Genomic DNA, 21,000 nt, shown 5'->3' on the forward strand with positions numbered 1-21,000 from the left:
CAGATAGCAAAAGGAAATGGCTTTAAACTGGAACTTAGACTAGATATTAGGAAGAAATTCTTTACTGTGAAGTGGTGAGACGCCGGAGCAGGTTGCCCAGTGAGGTTGTGAATGCTCTTCCCTGGAAGCATTCAAGGCCAGGCTGGATGGGACTTTGAGCAACCTGGTCTAGAGCAAGGCTGGAACTAGGCGATCTCCCAACCAAAACCATTCTGTGATTCTATGAACATCAGCAAAAAGTGCTTTGGGCTATCTGAACAAACATACCAACCATATCAGTGGCAGATACAGACATAAAGGCAGAATGGTCTTACATCCACCAACAGAGCATCAGCTTATCAACTATCCATGTGAAAATATTCATGCTACTGATCCTGCTGTATGCCAGGCATTGTGACACAGAGATGAAGCAGTACAGATTACAAATTCCTAGCCCCTGGCTCAACACACTAACATGGGCTTCAGCAAATGCCTCAGTGAATGCTTTTGAGCTCTCATCAACCACGGACTAAACATCTAAATGCCTAAACTTTACCAGAACTATTCAATTGCTTAAATACATTAAACTGCTTCCAAGGTTCAGACACACATTTGCAAATAAACCACAAGCCCAAAGCTCACTTTTGCAGCAAACAAACATATTGCCTTTTCTACTCACATGGCTAATCAGAAAACCATTAAGGTTGGAGAAGACCACTAAGATCATTTAGTCCAATCATTAACCCACACCACAAGCAACTTTGCTACAGGACTGAGGAAGATTCTGTTTTCTTCACATTAAAACATTTAACCACCTCAAGCCTCATTTGTTTCATTGCAATTGTTGAGCACTCAACTATTTCTTATTAGTTTTGAAGATCCCCATTGTTGGAGTTAAAGTAAATTTGGTAACAAAGTATTTAGTAGGAAGAAAAGGGAGCAAAGCTTCCATACTCAGAACATGAAAATTAGTTCAAAATCTACACTCTATGGAAAGGCTGGGGAGGGCAGGGGTCTGTTTTCTATTTTCAGAAGTTCCCTAGTAAACAACGTGTTTTTTTTCCAATGATTTCATGAAGCTATGAAGTGGATTGTACCTCTCAGTTCAATACCAGGTCCACAGAAGAGGAAAAAGCTAAAGAGAACACACGGCAAAGAACAAAGTGGCCATTTCAGAAAGCCCCCAAAAGAAATGCAAAGAACAAATAATAATTCTATTGTCCAGTAAGAGCAGAAAGGGAGGATTAACATCATGAAGAGGATAGAGAACAAAAATCCCCTTTTTTAAAAGGTACAATTACACACCTCTTAGGGGTTTACCTAGCAGGGCTACCCACAGAGCAAGTTAATCAACAGCAAAAGCCAGCTCCTGCCATTTATATCAGTAGCAAGGCTGCTGGACACCAAATCCTTCCAAGACCAAAGCTGCTGGATTTAGAGGCTGGCTCCAGCCCCGCTGAAATTAGTGCTAACAAAATACAGCTGTCATGAACTGGGTGTAGTTCTTAAGCCAGCTACTTCTGTTTTGGATACTATTTTTCAACATTGAAGCTGTGGCAGATTGGGCTAAAGTATCAGACAAAAATGACATTGGCTCTATTTGTAATTTAACATTTATTATGGTTTACTGTGATTAGAAATGCATTTAACCTGCCACCGGTGCTGGGGAACACAGCATTATAGCAGGAAGCACTAGTTGTTTTAAAACTTCTTATCTTAAAAACATTGCTAAAGAAAACAAAGAACACCCACCAGAAATAAAGGAAATGGAATGTGAATTCTGTGGCAAAAAAAAACAAAACAAAACAACAACAACCAAACCCACAATAAACACAGGTTAACATTTTGAGCCCTGGCATTAGAAAATACAAGGTTATAGTTGCCATGGTGACTACAAATCAATTACTTTACACACAGCTGTTACAATATTAAAGTAAACACGTCCACAATAAAAACTACTCTATGGCCTCTTGGGAACTAAGTTAAAATTGTTGTGGAGCCCAGAGCACAGTGGTAATGTAAATGCATTATTACATGACTTTTTTTATTATTATTTTCTGCTTTGCATTTCAATCTGTTTAAGCCCCTCAGCATTGCAGCACAGTGGGACAGGGTGAGGAGGATTTCTCCTCCCTAAAACCTGTCCTGTTTGGCCTTGCACAAGTCTGAATAATGATAGGAGACCTGGGCAATGGCAACGGGGATGAGAAATGCCAGATGTACAAGAAGACTGATTTTCAGCAGGTCATGCAACTCTCTACTGCCTTCAAAACCTCAGTATCTGTGTGAGAATGATGAGCACCTACAAAAAGTCAGTATGGCCCCTCTTGCAGCATGCCTGTTAGGAAATGCCATTTACACGAGCCCCAGAGCCACTGGGGTATCTAGTAAAGCTAATATTTTCCTTTGGGTCCTAACAGCTTTTACAAGCTGATTTCCACTCATGTTAAAAAAAGAGTATCACTATAGTTGCATTGCTATTAGAACTCTAGCCCCTTTTTCACTTAATAAGCATCCTTGGGGGACAGGAGTGTAACAACAATCTAAATTTTTGAGCTAGATTCACCCAGCTGGCTCCAGATAGGATACATAGGGCTTGTTGGGGCAGGGGGGTGAGCTTAGCTCCGTCCATGCAACCTAATTACATGTGACAATATTCAGAGAGTCTGAGAGCTTATTGATTTGTTTTATCATCACATTGTACATCCTCAAGAGCTGAACAAGTGCCTCATTTGAATGATTGGCTTGATTTTTTTCCCCAGTTAATTTTAACAAGTGCTATAACCATTAACACATATGCAGTTCACGTTTCGGCTTTCAGTCTTCAGCTCTGAAAGAGGCAGATGGCAAAGCAAAGGGGACAATGCCTGAGAATCCACCTCGTCTCCTTCTTTCTTAGTATTTAAATTGTTTCATTTTCTATTTATTTATTTTTTTCCTATCTGATAGCAGGCAAGAGTTCCATCTGCTTCTACCTTCACCCATTTTGCATTACCTTGTGTCTGCACAAGTGAAAATCAGAATGAGCATCAGCTCCCATTTTAGTTCTAAGAGCTTATCCAGTAAGCTAGCACTATTCTCCTCGTGCAGTTTGGCTGTTCATCATTTTCCAAACACTAGGCAACATGCTGAGTTTGAAACTAGCACCTAAAATTGATAGGCAAATATACTGGGGTGGGGGAAAGCACGTGTTGTTCACCACTAAATGGTTACTACAAAGCTCCTGGTAGAAACTTGTTTTCCCTCAGTCCTGCTCTAGCAAAACGCTCACCTGTTTTCCAGCAGAATGTAATTAAAATGGAGACACGTGATTTCACTCAAGACAAACAAGCATTTTCCCAAAGAAAAAAAAAAGTTTCACTGGAAAATTCACAGCTGGTTTTAGTGTTAAAATAAATAGGTTACCTTTTTTCACTGCAGATTCACAATTTGTTTGCTTTTCCAAGCACAACTGTTTCCCCACCTATTTTTCCTTATGTTCTGTCACATTCGTGTTTATCAGTTACGCACAGAAATAAAACTGTTTTATGGTGAATACTCTCATTAATGTGCTTTAAACGCTGTTAACTTTAAAATGATCCACTCCAAAGCCCTAAAGGCATTTTTGAGATTAAAACTACCATTCCCCTTTCAGCACGATGTGAAAGCACCAGGTAGAAGGTAGAGATAGGGGAAAGCCATTTCCAAAGCTGAAAGGGATTCAGGAGATTTAGCTACAGCCTACCCAGCTTAAAATAAAGTTACAGCCCCGTCCTTTCCAGTAGCTCATGTCTCTGACAGCAAATGTCATTAAAGCCATACGGAGAGACATCACTACTTGTTCTGAATTGCTGAAACTTGACGACTGAGAAAATGATGCCAGCTAATGCGTCCCTCCGAGGGACCGAGCCCTTTAGTGGATTTTTTTCTTCATTTGTGCAGGGAATACTGCTAAGGGGAAGTGGTGCAGCAGGAGATGTCTCTGGGTACTATGTGCTCAACCTGATGACACTGCCAAAACTGAGATCTTGCCCTAGCTCTGCAGATTTGGGTAGTTTTCTAAAGGAGTTAAACGATGCTATCAATCCAGTTACCACAGTGATCTCCTACCTTATTCACCCACCTTGAGTTTTAAATCTACTTCTACACACGCACGTGCCCAAACTGCCTTTGCTTTCAAATTCAGCTTCCCTCTTACTAAAAAAATGAAAAGGCAAATTACTCATTTAGATGTCAGACCACACTAGGTGACTTCTACTCTCAGGCCAGTTGCATAAAAGCCTTCCTTCTCTTTAGATTTGCAGATTTTTTTTTTCTTAGATTGGATATAAGGAAAAGGCTTTTTACAGTAAGTGTGTGAAGCACTGGAATAGGTTGTCAAGAGAGGTGGTGGATGCACCATTGCTGGAGGCACTGAAGATCAGGCTTGACAGGGCTCTGAACACCTGAGGTAGCTGTAGGTGTCCCTGTTCCTTGCAGAGAAGTTGGATCAGATAGCCTTTAAAAGTCCCTTCCAATTGAAATGATTCTGTGACAAGTCAGCTTATGGGCCTACCTGCAAGCCGGGGAGCATTCCAGACTCACAGTGACTCACCTGCTCTTCTCTATAGTGCCAATAACACTACATTTTTTGGGACTTCCTGGGTAGTGGCTTCTGATTTTATACCTGAGCCCATGCAGGTGGGATGAGGAATCATCCCCGGGACCTGAATCAAAGCTGTCCGCTCCTATGGATTTGCCCTGCTCTGGGTCTGCAGTGCCCGACACGCATCCTCAGAGCAATAACAAAGCTGTCAGCTGCAACCAGCCTTTGTGGATTACCCCTATACATTTTGTTCCTGTAAAGCCTCTATTAAGGATGCCATTCTGTGATACATATTTAAGTCAGTATCTCAGCACCACGGTTGCCTGCGTGAAAGAAACCGAGAAACTATTACTGTGAAATTGCCTGCAGCTCTTGAGCACAGGAGGTAGCAACTGGCTAATAGTTTCTTAGACAGCCCTGGCAGACGTGTCAGGTTGCTTCGCAACTGCGCAGCTCATGGGAGAACAACGCACACAAAGCTCCCCCTTCATAATGTCCCCAGCTGTAATTAATCCATAGCATCATTTCTATAGTGTCAGCAGCACCATATGGACTAAGCACTATTTTGCAGGACTAACCATAGAGGAGGAAGGTTGCAATTACGTCCCTGATTATTCTCTAGGGAAGCTATGAGTCATTTTATTGAAGATAGGAGAGTTGGAAAGGAGTGGATTTGCAACAAACGTGGCCAAGAAGGATGACCAACCAAAGACAAGGCAGCTGGATAAGCCTACCTCACATCTACAGCAATGCCGCAGGCTGGGAGCAGAGGGGCAGGAAAGCCACACATAGGAAAAGGATCCGGGAGTGTGTCAACATCTGGCTGAACATGAGCCAGCAGTGTGCCTAGGTGGCAAAGAAGGCCAGCGACATCCTGACCTGCACCAGAAATTGTGCAGCAGCAGGTGCAGGAGGTGATCGTTCCTCTCTTCTCAACACTGGTAAGGCTGCACCTTGAGTACTGTGTTTTGGGCCCCTCACTACAAGAAGGATACTGAGGCCCTCGAGTGTGTCCAGAGAAGGGCGATGAAGCTGTCAAGGGTGTGGAGCACAAGTCTTATTGAGAGTGGCTGAGGGAACTGGGATTGTTCAGTCTGGAGAGGAGAAGGCTCAGGGGAGACCTTGTAGCTCTCTGCAACTGAGAGGAGGCTGTGGTGAGATGGAATTGGCCTCTTCCCACATAACAGTAATAGGACGAGAGGGATTGGCCTCACATCGCAACGGAAGAGGTTCAGGTTGGGATCAGGAAAATCTTCTTCTCACAAAAAGTGGTGAAGCAGTGGCACAGGCTGCCCAGGCAGGTCGTAGATTCACTGTTCCTGAAGGTGTCCAAGAAGAGATGTGGCACTGAGTTGTGCATGGTTAGTAGGCATGGGTTGGTGGTTGAACTAGATGATCTTAGAGATCTTTTCCAACCTTAATGATGCCTTCTTCTATACTGCTACTGTCTTATGTGATACTGTTTGACGTCTTGTGTACAACAGGTATCCACAAAGAGCCACTCCAAAGCAACATATTTCACATCTATTTGGTACAGAACTCACCAAGTTGTGCACCATACAGGATGCATTGAGTGAGAATTTAAGAAAAGTGCATGGACATATTTCTTCAATACCAACATAAAAGCTTTCTCTTCCCAAGGCTTATCAGGATCTCCAGGGAGTTCCCAATCCAAGCTGAGTGCCAAGCTCCCCTACAGGTATTTAAGTCAGCAGCAGGTATGGACATTTACATGTCTAAAATTGGGCACAAAACTCCTTTAAATGTCTTTGAAAGCCCTACTCTTGAACAACAGAAACATTTTTTTTAATGCAGAACTGCCTTACTAGCCCTTTATTAAAACAATTTTGTTGGCAATGCTATTATTTACAGATTATCTACTTAATTTATATGTCTATATTATATGTATAATCAGATTACGTATAAGCTGATTTATTCAAGGAGACATTTGAGAATGATTAAACATTGCGTTTTTCCATTGGCATCAGCACTGCAATAGCAAAACTTGCTCCAGCACCCTGAAGGAGAGGCGGGGTCACCCCCATGCTCCCATAGATTCCCCAGACTGCCCCATTGGCAGAGATGTGTTGCTTGGAACCACCTTCAAGCAAACAATTAAAATATAAGAATGAGAATTTCTTCCTTCCCTCCTTTGGCCCTGCAAGTGTGAAGTTTACCAGGAACACTATATAATCCATTCAACGTAGGGAAAAAGAGTTTATACTTAAGAATAACAACAACTGCTTGTATTTGACTATGCCTTATAAAGACAGTTGAAATAAAGCAGTTATGATCTTTGTAACAGTCACTACTACTAATGCCTATCATAAAACCCAGTAAAGAGGCAGATAAGTTGATTTATCATGCATAGCTGCTTCTATATATCTACTTTCTAATAAAAATCTGTGGAATGATTGCTTGCACTGAGCTTTGTGCACCCATATTTGTATTGCTAACCTCTCCTGGAAGATTTCAAAGCTTTATTTATGGGAGGCTTTTATCTACCCCTAGGAAAAGCATTTCAATGGGAGCATGCCAGCCCCTGAGACTTGAACCCGTTAAAGTACAGATTTATACAACACAGATTCCCTAGTGGAGAAACATGCTCTTTATCTAAGCTCTTGATTACTGCATGGCTCCAATTCATGCTTGCTGTCACAAAGGGTGCTGATGATCTGAGGACTTTTGTACGAGTCCCAGGTGAGTCCTCCAGCACTGTCTCTTTGGGCAGGATCACATTTACCACTAGAGATCAACCCTTCCTTCCAAAGCACTTAAGATTTCTTTCACAGATATCTTGTTTATTTCTGTCCCAGCACATTGCTTTCATACCTTCTTTTCAATCTTGTCCTATAAGGATTTTTTTTTTTTTAGATTAAAGGATTTTTCAAGCTTATATTACATAGACACAGCATGTGCTCTGAAAAGCGATGGGAGTTTGTCGACTGAGAGCCATACTGTCTCAACTGAACTCCTCAGGATGTTGTGCTTTCCTATCTTTTCTCCACCATTCTACCAGGGTTGAATACCAAAGAAACACTGCAAGTGCCATGTGGCTTCAGAGCTACACAGTTCTGAGATGAAAAAAGGCTGATGTTTTGGAGAAAAACACCAGCATTTCCCATGTGATGCCTACTTGAGGACAGAGGCGGATGCAGCAAGATGCAAAATCCTTTTCCAGCAGCATTTTGAATCTGCATATGTCCTGTTGTGCTCTTCCAGCCCCTGAACACGTGCCAAGAGCACCTCACCTCAGTTATGTCTGTATTTAGCTGGTGTGTCCTCAGGCCTCTGACTCTGACCATGAGAAGGATCAGCATCAAGCATAGAACTAAAATGGCTTTTAGGGAACAAATACCCAAATCAGAACTCTCAGGAAATTTTTCTACATGAGTATTCTTTTTCAGGTTTGGGACACCATGTCCTGTGTGTGTTTTTGCAAAATCCCAGCAAGCAATTGTGCAACACTTGCTTCTGTGTGCACAGCACTGAAAGGGAGATGGGAAGGGCAATGTGCTCAATGCATGGCATTATTTACAGGAAGGATTCATAACTCAGCACTCTTGTTCTAAATAGCAGGAATTCTGCTTTTGAATCATCTTCCAAAAATTAACTGCCACTCCACTTCCTCCCTCAAAACTAAACTTTATCCCCCTTGTAGCTGCTCCATCACAGTTAAAAGGCAGAAATCACCATTAGTTAGGAATAAAACACAACTCTGTCTGACAAGAAGGTAATTAATATTGGCTAATTTATCAGACATCCCACACAGGTGGATTTTGAAACACATCAGCAAGGATAGCCCATAGAAGAACAGTGCCCAGCGTTCACATTACATAACACTCCCCAAAAGGGGAGAAGCACTAAGACAGCAATGTCAGCTCACCTCCACTATCATCATTTCAGTTGCCTTAGTATAGTACCGGTGTTGTAAGGGACTTCAATAGAAATGCTTGCATGCACTCAGAATCATGGCCAGAGTATTATTCCCATCTTCAACTAACTCCTTCATTAAAAATGTTCAAAATAAACTCTTCCTCTGAAATCATACAAATACAGCATCTGCCCATGGAGGATTTATGGCTTCAAAACGGGCCCACCAAGTGGGTTGCTGCTATGGACTGGTTGCTCCACCAGATCAGGCTGCTGAGGGCCCCCAGCCAACCTGACCTTGGGCACCTCCAGGGATGGGGCAACGCTGAACTCAACATACATCGTACTATGCACTTCAGTGAGATCCTGAATCTTGCTACCATCATTTTGACCACATTTTGCTGCTAGCAGTCTTGAAGAATGATTTACTTAGATTACAGTTGGGTGAATTAATTCTCAATTCTCACCCTGGTAAAAATTATCACAAAAAGTCCTAAAATAACTTTATTCCACTTCGGGTCTCCAAACCAAAATGAAAAACAGTTTAAATTCAGTTTGTATGTTTCTCAAAAAAAAAAAAAAATCCACTTTATATGGAAAAAAGTATTGGAAAGAACTACCAACAATTTCTCCCAGACAAATTTTCATTTTTGATTATATCTATTTTTGATGCACTCAAGGATGAAACATATCAAGCCTAGGAAATAAGCTTGTTATTTCCAAGAATAATCAAGATTTACAATGACCTTTTATTCTAGGCAAGCAGTGTGATAGGTACAGAAAAAAATCCTGAGAAACAAGGAAATTTGCATCCGGCAGCAGCAAAGGGGGCACTGAAATATGCTCACTTTGCACAGAGGGCTACAGTGCCACATTATCACAGACAAACGAAGGGCTTGTATTAAAAATGCATAATTTAATCAAGAGGAAAAACTGCTAATCAGATGGAACTATGCAGACCTGATATTGATTTTTTAATATTAGTGTTATTAAATTCTGCTGTAATTTCTTACTGAATCATCCAAATGTAAATTAATATAAGGAGAAACAGTTAACAAAATTACAGGACCAGATCAAACATTCCTGCTCATTTGCGAGCATCCCACTGCCTTGCACTACCGGGATGGCATGAAAGGCTCAGCACAGAACACTACAGGTGCCAGCTGAGCGGGTTTCCCCTGGCAGAGCAGCTCGCAATGAGCCCTGATGCAATTGTTCGCAGAAGAGTGGCAGCTGAGGGCCCAGTGCAGAGCCATAACTTGAGCACAGCCACAGGGCTGCCAGCTCTGCTCCAACATCTCATCACCAGGACGGGCAACATTCTCTCCAGACCTAATCAACTTCCAGAATTAACGCCTGCCCTGAGAAAACAGGTGGGCAAAGCAGCTGTGCAGGAAGGGACTGTCACTTGCCAAGTGAAACAGCCCCTCGGGGTTAAAGCGAGAAGACCCCAAGTCCCTTCTCTCATTTGAGCCTTTCCGACGTGGCAAACCTCCACAGAGAGAGATGTGCTCTTCTTGAAACTCTGCCAAGGAACTTGGAGCTCACATTTCAGGCCACAAGTCTGCTTCAGCCTGCTCAAATTACAGCAAGAAAGTCACTCTGCAACACCCTTCTTCCAGAAAATGGAGAACTATAAACACTGACTTGAGTTATAACAGCACTTCAAGCCCTGGCCCCACTGTTTCAAGCATCATAGAAACACCAGAAAAATTACACACAGGCACTTTCCCTTTGTCAATTAGAACATAATCACTGTAGAGCAGATATTATTTCATTTTGCTTCTTCGGCATCTTGTACCAAAAGGTCCTAATCTTTCAGGCAAATCCGAATGCACACACATACAGGGGAACATTTAATGTTAAAAATTGGCTCCTGATGACACTTCATTTGATTTCCACGTACAAGAGAAAAAGAAGATGCACAGCAGGAAAGTGAGAGAAATTAAACAGCATGTGTGACCAGCAATAGACAAAATTGCTCATTTTGCAAAAATAGCTGTATACTCCTCGATTAAAAGCTGATGTCAGTCACACTTCTTACTTCTTCATTTTCTGCTATTTACCACAGGAGTGTTTGTGACACAGCTCACATGAGGAAATAAATAAAGCTGAGCCAGATTTTCTCTGCTTCATTTTTCTCACTGTTTTTACCAGCTGGTACCACTCTCTGATAGCAGGTCCTTCATGAGTGTAACACCATCACACTGCACACACACAGCCACTGGCAGCAGCAGATAATGGCCAGGAAGCTGCTGCTGCTGCTTCAGGCTCCCTGCTATGCTACACCAGTGTTAGTGAAGAGTAAACAATAATAACGTATCCACTTTTTTCAGCTTATGGTAAGGCATACAACATTCACTGCAGCCACTGGCAGCACAGGGTAGGTTTGCAGAGGCATTTACCTGGCAAATGCTCCAATACTGCAAACTCCATATTCTTGAAGAACAAGTGTGAGGTATGTGCCTCGCAGCACCCATCCTGCTGTGTGCCAGAGTTTGTGGGTGCTCTGGCTAAAAGTGACGTGTTAAGCCAAGCCACCATACGTGCCCTGCAGTTCACATTCGGATTAAAGCTGGCAGGGTAATGTTCTTCTGAGCTGCAATCCTACCACGGCAGCATCCCCTGAAAAAAATAAAAGAAAAAAAGAAAAAAAAAAAAAGGGAGAAGCCTAGCTACTTCTAAAGGCAATTTCACCACGATTTTCAGAGCAATTTCACAGGTTTAGGAGAGGCAACCAATCCACAGTACTATGACCAGGCCCAGGAGCAAGACAACAGGGGTTACATGTACATGAGATTCTTGCTAAGCAGCAATCAAATCCTAAACGTTTCAGTATCAAGAATCACAGAATCTCCAAGGTTGGAAAAGATCTCCAAGATCATCCAGTTCAACTGTCCACCTACCACTAATATTTCCCCACTAAACCATGTCCCTCAGTTCAACATCTAAATGTTTCTTGAACACGTCCAGGGACAGTGATTCCACCACCTCCTTGGGCAGAGCATTTCAGCGTCTTAGGTTGGAAGGAACAATAAGGATTACCTAGTTCCAAACCCCTGCTACAGCAGGGTTGTCACCCACTAAATTAGGCTGAGGCCTTTCAACCTTGGCTTCTTTGGGCAAATAAGTGCTTTTGTCATGCTGTAAATGTTTCTGATGTTAGGCAGCTATTCCATTTAGGAAAGATGGGATAGTTCCCAGGCCAACAAGAGCTGTCCCAAACTGCTTCTTTTCTGCATCAGAGCTGGCACAACTTTCTTCGTGTTTGAGGACTTCTGGCTGTCCTGAACCTCCTAACAGCAGAGTGCTTCTGTTACCAGGGACTGAGAGAAGACCCAAGGAGCCAGGAGGCTGCAGCACCCAGACTGACTGATGACAAAGCACAGATGGGCCCCTGCCCTTCAGCTGCAATGGATGCTGCTGGTTTGGATGCAGCTTGTGTGGGATGATCCCCAGAAAAATGGAGTAGCTAAAGTCATAACATTTCCTGCAACTCTTAAAAGACCAAAGCACTGACATTGCCATTCTGTTTCCAGGGCCTTTTTCATGACCCACTTATTCTGTGGAGGCTGTTCCAGGGTTAACTATGAACTGAAAACGTGAATGAAAACACCAGTCAAGAGGACAACTCAATGCCTTGAAGGTTTTGGGAACAAAAAACTGAAAGGAGGAATTAGCAATTGAATTCCTCTTTATTAGACGGCAAATCATTTTTGAAAGAAGAAATTATTAAGATAAATACAACAGCTGAGCAACAGGTCTGGAAGGGAAAAAAATGATGGAATTTTCTGCTTAAAGCCTTGCAGCTGTCTTGTCTTACACTTTATTGGCCTCTAGTGGAAAACAGAAGCTATGTCCTGAGATCACAGAACTTCATTTACAGAGCACAGGGGAAAAAAATACCACTCTCCACACAGAGTTCATATTTATGCTTGATTAAGGAAGCAGTGCAGGCAACAAGAAGGGACGACTTAGCTACATACACAAGATTGATATTGCTAACGTTCAGGAAGGATGCTGAGTTAAATGTTAGCTCTTTTCTATATATGTGACCGTTCCCATTTAGGTGTACCTTTTAACTGTCTGCCATAATACATTCAAATACAATCTCACTTGCAGAGGCACTACCTTTTGCAGTATTTGTTCTGGAGCCATTGAATGTGCTCCACTGAAACATAACCCTTTTAGCACTATGAGCACAGCAGCTTGGCTATAAAGTAGTCTAAAATGAGGAGTTTAGTCACTATCATTGGTAAACACAGGCTCACAATATATGCCTGTATGAAAGACAGCAACTGTGATAAGCAGCGCTGCCTAGGTGTAAATTTAGTGACTAAAATCCCTTTGCTCCAGTTTCTATGGATATAAACAAGAAGACAAGTCTCCTCAATCCATTCAAAATACAAATAATAATCAAAAGAAAGCACTAAGCACGATCACAGGAACAAACCTCTGAACAAGCAAGTCAGTGGAAAGCAGAAGGCTCAGTACAAAGATCTGAATAATGTAAAAGAGCAAATAATCTGTTGGACGGAGCAAGGAGCTTCCAAAACCAGAACCAGCTATAAGGCCAACACTGCCCCCAGCAGAACTGTGCAAACAAAAAATGAACAGATACCTCCTGCATGGGAAAGGAAGGCAGGTTGCTGGTACATGCTGGCCTCCTTTGGCAGAGTACAAACCTGTGTGCACGCTGCCAACAGCTTGGTGTGGTGTTCCCCTCTGGTGCCTGTCTTCCGGAGCCCAGGGCAGTACAGTGAGATGTGCTTCCAGAACAGGATCTGTCACTGGCTACTGAACAAATCCAAAGAAATATCTGACTTGTTTATTCTGGTCAAATCATTTGCATTCCCCATTTACCTTCAAGGAGAGAAGGGAATGGATACCAACCACTATCCTGTTAATATTTTTGCCAGTTCCAACACTCACCTTGTATGAATGTGAGGGAGAGACTGAAATGTAACCAGCAGCAGGGAAACTCAAAGCAGTACCAGGCTCCATTTTGCTCAAGTTCCCTTGGCTCTGCACTGAGGACTCAAGTGCCTTTTCTCCCCAGGTTTAGTAGAGAGCAACCTAAAGCAGCCTAAATTTTATGTTGCAAGTTTAAAATAATCAAACATAGGACTTCAAGCCTCTGAATCCTCAGAGCTGTATGAACTCTCTATAAATTGTTTGTTTCTTTTATGAGGGGGAAAAAAGTCAGGAGAAATGCATTTAATCTGAGCTAAAATGAAAGAGCTGTTCTCCACCTGCTCCACAGAGTGGGATCTCAGGGCACCACAAAACAGGTACGCTGGCAGCAGGACCAGTGGGTGATGGAGCTTCACAAGGATGAGGTAGCACCAGAAGCAAAGCAAAGCAACATAGGAAAGTTTTCCCTGGTGTCCAGAGAGGCAAGTAGACAGCTTTCCATACCTTGTCCTTTGGGTTTCCTTGCACAATGTACCTCAATCTACAAAGCAACTCAATCTGCAGTTAATTTCTTAGGCTGCAAATCATTTGGCCCTGGTCTGATGTATATCTTGAAGCATATGTGTGTGGATAATATCCAGCTTGGAACAGAAAAGAGAAAAAAATTGCACAAGCCTTAACAGATGAGTTTAAACTGCTTATCTGCAGAGGAGCGAGTCTTATTTTAGTAACAGCTGAATAACATGAGAAAGCAGTTAGTTCTACACCAGCAGACCACATACCAGCATAACCAATTTGCTTCCCACAGGAGAAAAGGATCTTTGTACCCCTCCAGGTACTGAAAATACCAAAAGACTAACATGACAAAACCAACCCTGAGCTGCCAAAAGTATGCAATAAGTGTAACTTATAATAACCTCTTCTATCACCACCAGACAATGCAGAACTTCTGAGGCAACTCTTGAGCTCTGGATATAAGCATTTGCTTTTATATCCACCACATCTCAAGGCACAAATGTTCAGAATCATTAATAACAGAGCAACAGTTCTATAACTCGTGGCACGTTTGACACCAATGAGTTATATACTGTCCTTGTAACTGAGCTACAGCGTAACTACTCTAGACCACTGGATAACCTGTCTCCTTCCTCTGCGTGCCAGCAGATTGGGATAATTTTGGACAATGGTACTGCCACAGTGACCCTGAGCTTTTCTGCAGTCTCAGGTCACTTCTGTTGTGACAGGGGAGCGCTAAATTCTGGATATTCCTGAATTCCTAATATTCTCACATCTAGTATTTACCTGCCTCATGTGCTGCAACCTTGTAGATGAAAAGGGTTTAGTGTAAACAATCGAGACAGTTGGTTGCTCCTTTGAGGCACAAATTAGTCTTAATATTTAGCATCAGCTAAACTGTTACCTTAGTATCTGTACACTGTTGCTCAAGAAGATGCGTTACTGATTGAAGAACGATTTCCCTTTATGTCCATAAATGCATTCCAAGTAGCTTGTACTTTGGTTTCCATGCACTAAGATAAAAAGTTGAATTTTACTACATGCAGAAGAAATATACCCTGTCACCTTCTCTCATACCCTACAAATTGTCTACTTTACCTGTTTATCGTACCTTAAAACTTATGAAACATTTTGGACCTTCTACTGACATGGATCTCATTTATGGTCACTGGAAAAACTGAAAAGACACCCCACAATCCTTCCTTCCCCCAAAAAGATAATCAGTACAAAGATACAAGACAAAGACTTGTTGCTACCTAAAAATTAAAGCTGAGTCAATTTACAGATTTCACTAGAACTTCTAGGTAGTTATGACTGAGTCTAACAGGTATAGGAAGGACACGTTCTGATTGATTCATCAAGTTTAAGGCAAGTCAAAGAAAAAGGTGCATTACTTCCTGCTTTGCAAAATGTTATACGTGGTTACTGCTTTGTTTCTGTCCGATGCATTGATTTGACCCAATTAGAAAAACCCAATGTTATGGATTGTTTCAGATGGAGGCATCTCCGCCCCTACTTACAACACTGGGAAAAAGAAAAGCAGTAACGATTCCTCCTGTTAGACCACAAGTACAGGAGAGCATGACCCTGACTGAATATCTGAGGGAAGGGAAGAGTCCTGAGATTCATTTCCTGCTCAAGGGACTCAACAAAGCAACCTAATCAGCAGCTCGAAAGAACAAAGCAGCACTTGAATCAGTTTTAGGCTCTTTGTGCAAATACAGCATCCCCTTCCCACATCCCACACTAGTGGCTACATGCACACGCTTTCCAGACAGGCAAAAGCGGCAGAATACAGAATGAGTTTTATGTAGGCTGGGGGTCTTAATCTAAAGCCTGATTCTCCATCACTTTAATTGTAAATATTATCTGGAATTGAGACAGGGCTTCAAGAACTGCAGGTACAAAGTCTGGCCTTCAATGAGGCCCTTCTGGGCAAAATGCTAACCAGTGTTGTAAGGGCATGGTTGATGGGAGTTAACAGAACATTCCAAGAGTGGAAAATCCCTCTTGCTCTTTTTTTTTTTTTTCTGTAGCATTTAAATACTTCAGTATGCTACCATTTTTAGCATAGGTCACTGTTGCTCAGGAGAACATTTATTCACTCTCCCATCCTCAAAATTTTTTTCTATAATGCCAGAATGGTTTTAATACTGTTCCAAACCCCAAAGTTTTAAATGTCAGACAACCCTACAACACTTAGTTTACAATAAAAACAGTGAGTTGAGCTGTGGCAAAAGTGCATTATAAACAAACAAACACAAAACCCCACACTAACTGCCAATATTATGCACTGTATACTTGAGCCCAATCTGGATTTTAAATCTTTTCCTAGAGAGACCTACTTTTGCTACTGACATTAAGATTTTTGAGAAAATGTGTGAGTTACTGTAGAATTAATAGTAGATCTATGCAGATAGAAATTCCCAGGAGATTAAAAAAAAAAAAGAAAAAAAATACTAAAATCTGACACTCCTGGTAAATAAAAAACTAATGGACAAATTGTCAAACATCAGATTTCAAGAGCACTAAAAGATTATGACAACGCAGCAGTTCAGCTCTGTTCATGATTTACCTCTAAACTAAAAGATCCTACAACATTATAAGCTGGAGTTCCTGTATACCTATGGCAGTAACACTGGAACCAAAGTCACACAGTCAGTAACACTGTTTTTCAAAGACAATCTGTATTAGCATATTTAACTTTCAAACTTCTAAAAGTTTGAGCAACTCCACTGGAACAGTTAACAGATTCACTGGTGATGTCCTTGTAACCACTCAGTGTTATGCATTATACATATATTTACAAGTCAAGCTCTTCATTTTCACGCAATTACTTGCAATTTCAATCTTTCATCAACTACCAGAAAATTCACTTTTAAATGATTTAGAAAGGCAAAGAAATCAAAATGGGTTTGTATTATTTAACATTTATTGACAAGAAAGAAAAACTAATTTGTAACAAATCATATATTTACAATTTACAGAGGAGGAAAATCTCTTAAGACCAATGAAAGTACACGCTCCCAGTACTGGGATATATTTCTACCTGGATGGTAGTTAACAGTGTTCTTTAGAACTCTCTCCCATTAGACGATCTTCAGTCTGAAGGTGAACCTATGGGGAAGAGGGCTCCGACAACATGCTCCCTGCAATTGGTCTAAAAAACAAAAAGAATAGAAATAAGCTCATCCAAATTAACACAATCTTCAGTTAAAAAACAACAGTGAAACACCTCTGTGCCATAGCGTTACTTACTAGTCAGTAACAACTTTCTATTCTATTCACAGCAGCAAAGATTTTAGAGCATCCACATATTCCAGTGGCAAATCAATAAGAATATTAGTGTCAAATCAATTATGACTTTAAAAAAAGCACATCAGTCTAATTCAATTAAACACAGTCTCTAACAAAAACATGTTCCTCTGTACGAAGTTTGGAGCTGTCAAAGCTACACATGGCTGGAACAGTTTTTCCATGACCACGATGTTTTTCACGTGCACTATGGGGACATTATCTACTTCTACAGTATGTATTAGCTTTGACTGGCAGACCCCTGAGTGTTGACTTAGCAGGTGGATTTTTGCTAATTGTGTGCCCCAAAGTTTGAACATCCAAGCATCCACTGCTCTCAGTGTAATCTTAACATTCTATCATTTTCCAGAGGCTGGTGCATGATAAGGGACACAATATACTCACTCAATACCATGCTCCTTGGCCCAGGTGTCTACAAGGTTGTTTCAGAAATAAGTCCCATTATCTGACTCAATTCTAACTGGGGTGCCATGTCACCACAAGACTTGCTTTTCAAAGCCAAAGGTCACTTGATATAGAGAGTTTACAATCAGACTGTAATCTAGAATACACATTCTCCAAGAGCCCACAACATCGAAGGAAGCATGGAAATTTTTTTGCTAGTTGCTGTGGACAGAGCAGTTATTTTGTTGATCATATCCACAAGGATCTGATGATGTCTGTTCTGCCATTTTATTCCTAAGAACTGGATCACATTTCCATGTAGTTCCCTTGACTTTCCTTTGTTTTATGGCAAAGCTGGCTTCCAGAAGGATTTGGATTCTTTTCTTCCCTTCCTCAAAAACTTCCTCTGCTTCACTGTCCCACATGATGATATCATCAATGTATTGCAGGTATATAGGAGCTTCCCCCTTTTCCCAGGTAGCCTGGATCAGCCCATGGTAAATGGCAGGGCTGTTTCCTCCTCTGGGGGTAGTTGATTCCAGGTGTACTGGATGCTCCTTCAAGTGAAAGCCAACTGTGGCTTGCACTCTGCTGCCAGAGGGATTGAGAAAAACACACTGGCAATGTGAGTAAGGGCATACAGCCAGCGATCCTGAAAGGCCACACACAGCTCACAGCCTACTCAGTCCAGGTTCATCTTCAGACACCAGAGAAATCACAACAGAAGAATTCTTGGTCAGAAAAGTCAAGCAGCAACAAGATGTGAAAGGGCATATGACCCCATGTCAGCCAGATACCACCCGTAGTGAAGTGCACTGCCTCCCTGGGGTCCAGGTCAAGGACATTACTAAGAGACTCTCTAGTCTGGTTTGCCCCTCTGATCATTATCCTTTACTGATAGTTCAGGCTGGCAGAAATGAAATCACTGAAAGAAGCCTGAGGGCTATCAAAAAAGGACTTCATGGGTCTGGAGCAGTTAAGGGACAGTGCAGAAGTACAGGTGGTGTTTTCATCTATCCCTTCATGTGGCAGTGAGGGATACTGAGAGGAGCAGGAAAACCCTTGTGATAAATACCCGGTTCAGAAGCAGATGCCACCACAGGAATTTTGGCTTTTTCAATCATGGGGCAGCTTACTCTGTATCAGCCTGATGGCTGCTGAGAAGGTCTGCTTGGATAAAAGGGGGAAAAGAATTCTGGCCCAGAAGCTGTCAGACCTCACTGACAGAGCTTTAAACTAGGTTTGAAGGGGGTGGGAGATGATAGCATGCCTGCTCACAACACGGGATACCATAGCTAAATTAAAAGGACAAGGTGGTTTGATGATGAAGGGAACAGGGAGACTAAAGGTAAACACTACAAAGGAATTAAGGAGTTATCCTCCAAGAAGGATACAAGTACAGCTGCCCAGCTGAAGTGCCCTCTACACCAACATACACAGATTGGGAAACACATGGAGTTGGAAGCCACTGTGCTACTGGAAAACCATGATGCAAGTTGCCATCACAGAAATCCGGTGGCATGATTCCCATGACCAGAACGTGGCTGTTAATGGTTACAAGCTTTTTCAGAAGGGACAGGCAAGGAAGAGGAGGAGGTGGCATCAGCCTGTGCATCAAGGAAAGAATAAAACATGAAGAACTTGACCCTGAAGAATGGCAAGTCAAAAGCCTAAGAGTCAGAGTTAGAGACTGTGGCAACAAAGGGAGCCTTGAGATTGGGATCTACTACAGGCCACCTGATCAAGCAGAGCCTGTTAATTAAACCTTCCTCCAGCTACAGGAGAGTTCACATTCACCGGCCCTCAGCTTGTTGGGGGACTTCAAGCACCCAGATATCTGCTGGAAAAGTAGCACAGCGAGCTAAAGGTGATCCAGGAGGCTCCTGGACTGTACTGAGGATAACTTCATGAGATATGTAGTAGCTCTACCAGGGGATAAAACAGTGCTGGACCTTTTGCACATTAGTGTGAGTGAACTGATTGATGACACAAGAACAGGAGGCTGCTGAGCTGTACTGACCATACAATTGTGGAGTTCATGTTCTTGAGGAATATCACACAGACAAAGAGTAAAATCAGGAAGCTTAATTTTAGGAAAGCCAAATTTCAGCTCTTCAGGGAGTCAGTCAACAAAACCCCTTAGGAATCGGTCCTCAAGGACAAGGGAGCACAGCAGAGCTTTAAGAAAGTTTTCCTTTGGGCACACTAGCTCTTCATCCCCGAGTGGAGGAAGTCAGGAAAGAAAAGCAAGAGGCCAGCATGTCTGAATCAGGACCTGCTAGTCAAACTGCAGAGCAATAAGAAAATGCACAGGCAGTAGAAGCAGTGACAGGTACCGGGAAGATATAGGGAATCTGCTAGGCTGTGTAGGGATGGGCTCAGGAAAGTCAAGGCCCAACTAGAACTGGCCTAGGCAAGGGGTGGAAAGAAGGGTAAGAAAGTCTTCAATAGGTACATCAACCAGAAAAGGAAAGACCAAGACAGCATATCACCCCTTAATGAGCAACATAATTAGGCTAGTAACAACAGAAAAGGAGGAGAAGGCTGAGGTACCAATATTTTTGCCTCACTCTTCACTAGCGGTTGCTCTCAAGAAGGGGACACGCAGCCCTCAAGCAGATAGTTCAGAAAGCAGAAGCTGAGGCAGCAATGCCCCTCCTCCTGCTGTAAGTGGTGATCAGGTTCACAACCACCTGAGGAACCTGAACATCCATAAGTCTATGGATCCTGATGAGATGCACCCCAGAGTTCTGAGGGAACTGGTTGATATAGATGCCAAGCCAGTCTCAGTGATATCTGAAAAGTCATGGCAGTCAGATGAAGGTCCCTGGTGACTGGAAAAAAGATTATATAGCACACGTTTTTAAGAACAGTGGAAAGGATGACCAGGGAATTACCAACCTGTCAGCCGCACTTCTGTGCTAGGGAAGATCATGATGCAGATCCTCCTGGAAGCTATGCTAAGGCACATGAAGAAGAGGGAAGTGATGTGGGAGGACCAGCATGGTTTCACCCAAGGGCAGGTTCTGCCTAACCAACCTTGTTGCTTTTTATGACGGCTTAACTGCATCAGTGGACAGGAGCCACTGATGTCATCTATTTGGACTTCGGTAAGGCCTTTGACACGGTCTCTCATAACATTCTTCTCTGTTCAATGAACGAGGAACTTGTTGCAAGATTGTATAGAGAGTGAAGGTCAGTGGCTCAATGCCTGGATGAAGATCAGTGATGAGTGGTGTTCCCCAGGGGTCAATATTTGTATATCTTCACCAATGACAATGACAGTGGAGTTGAGCGCACCCTCAATATCTGCGGATGAAACCAACCCATGTAGTGTGGTTGACATGCCCAAAGGGACAGGATGTCATCCAGAGAGACCTAGACAGGCTTGAACAGTGGATTCAGGTGAACCTTAAGAAGTTCAACAAATCCAAGTGCAAGTCTTGCACCTGAGC

At 42.4% G+C, this 21,000-nt stretch overlaps 2 protein-coding genes across 5 annotated transcripts in view; both read right to left on the reverse strand.

Annotated features, from left to right (window-relative positions):
- Positions 1-15,018, reverse strand: part of LOC116231198 (uncharacterized) — a 166,777-nt gene extending 151,759 nt beyond the window's left edge. The window contains exons 1-3 of one of the 2 annotated variants that reach the window (XM_090139129.1): positions 14,751-15,018; positions 13,349-13,971; positions 13,102-13,213 (exon numbers count right to left, since the gene is read on the reverse strand). The gene's annotated coding sequence lies outside the window, so the exon portion shown is untranslated. Of the gene's footprint in view, positions 1-13,101; positions 13,972-14,750 lie in introns of both variants that reach the window. The other variant, XM_090139128.1, reaches the window with a different exon arrangement.
- A 1,575-nt stretch (positions 15,019-16,593) lies between these two features.
- The window catches only part of CENPC (centromere protein C), a 31,906-nt gene continuing 27,499 nt past the window's right edge, over positions 16,594-21,000 (reverse strand). Inside the window, exon 18 of one of the 3 annotated variants that reach the window (XM_090139133.1) lies at positions 16,594-17,006. Coding sequence is in view for 1 of the 3 variants with exons in the window: in XM_031596823.2 (XP_031452683.2) it covers positions 16,964-17,006 (43 nt within the window). In the remaining 2 variants the exon portion in view is untranslated. The remainder of the gene's footprint in view (positions 17,007-21,000) is intronic. The other 2 variants (XM_090139132.1, XM_031596823.2) reach the window with 2 other exon arrangements.

This window comes from Phasianus colchicus, chromosome 4 (genome assembly GCF_987193195.1).
Source record: "Phasianus colchicus chromosome 4, bPhaCol1.hap1.1, whole genome shotgun sequence".
Taxonomy (NCBI): Eukaryota; Metazoa; Chordata; class Aves; order Galliformes; family Phasianidae; genus Phasianus; species Phasianus colchicus.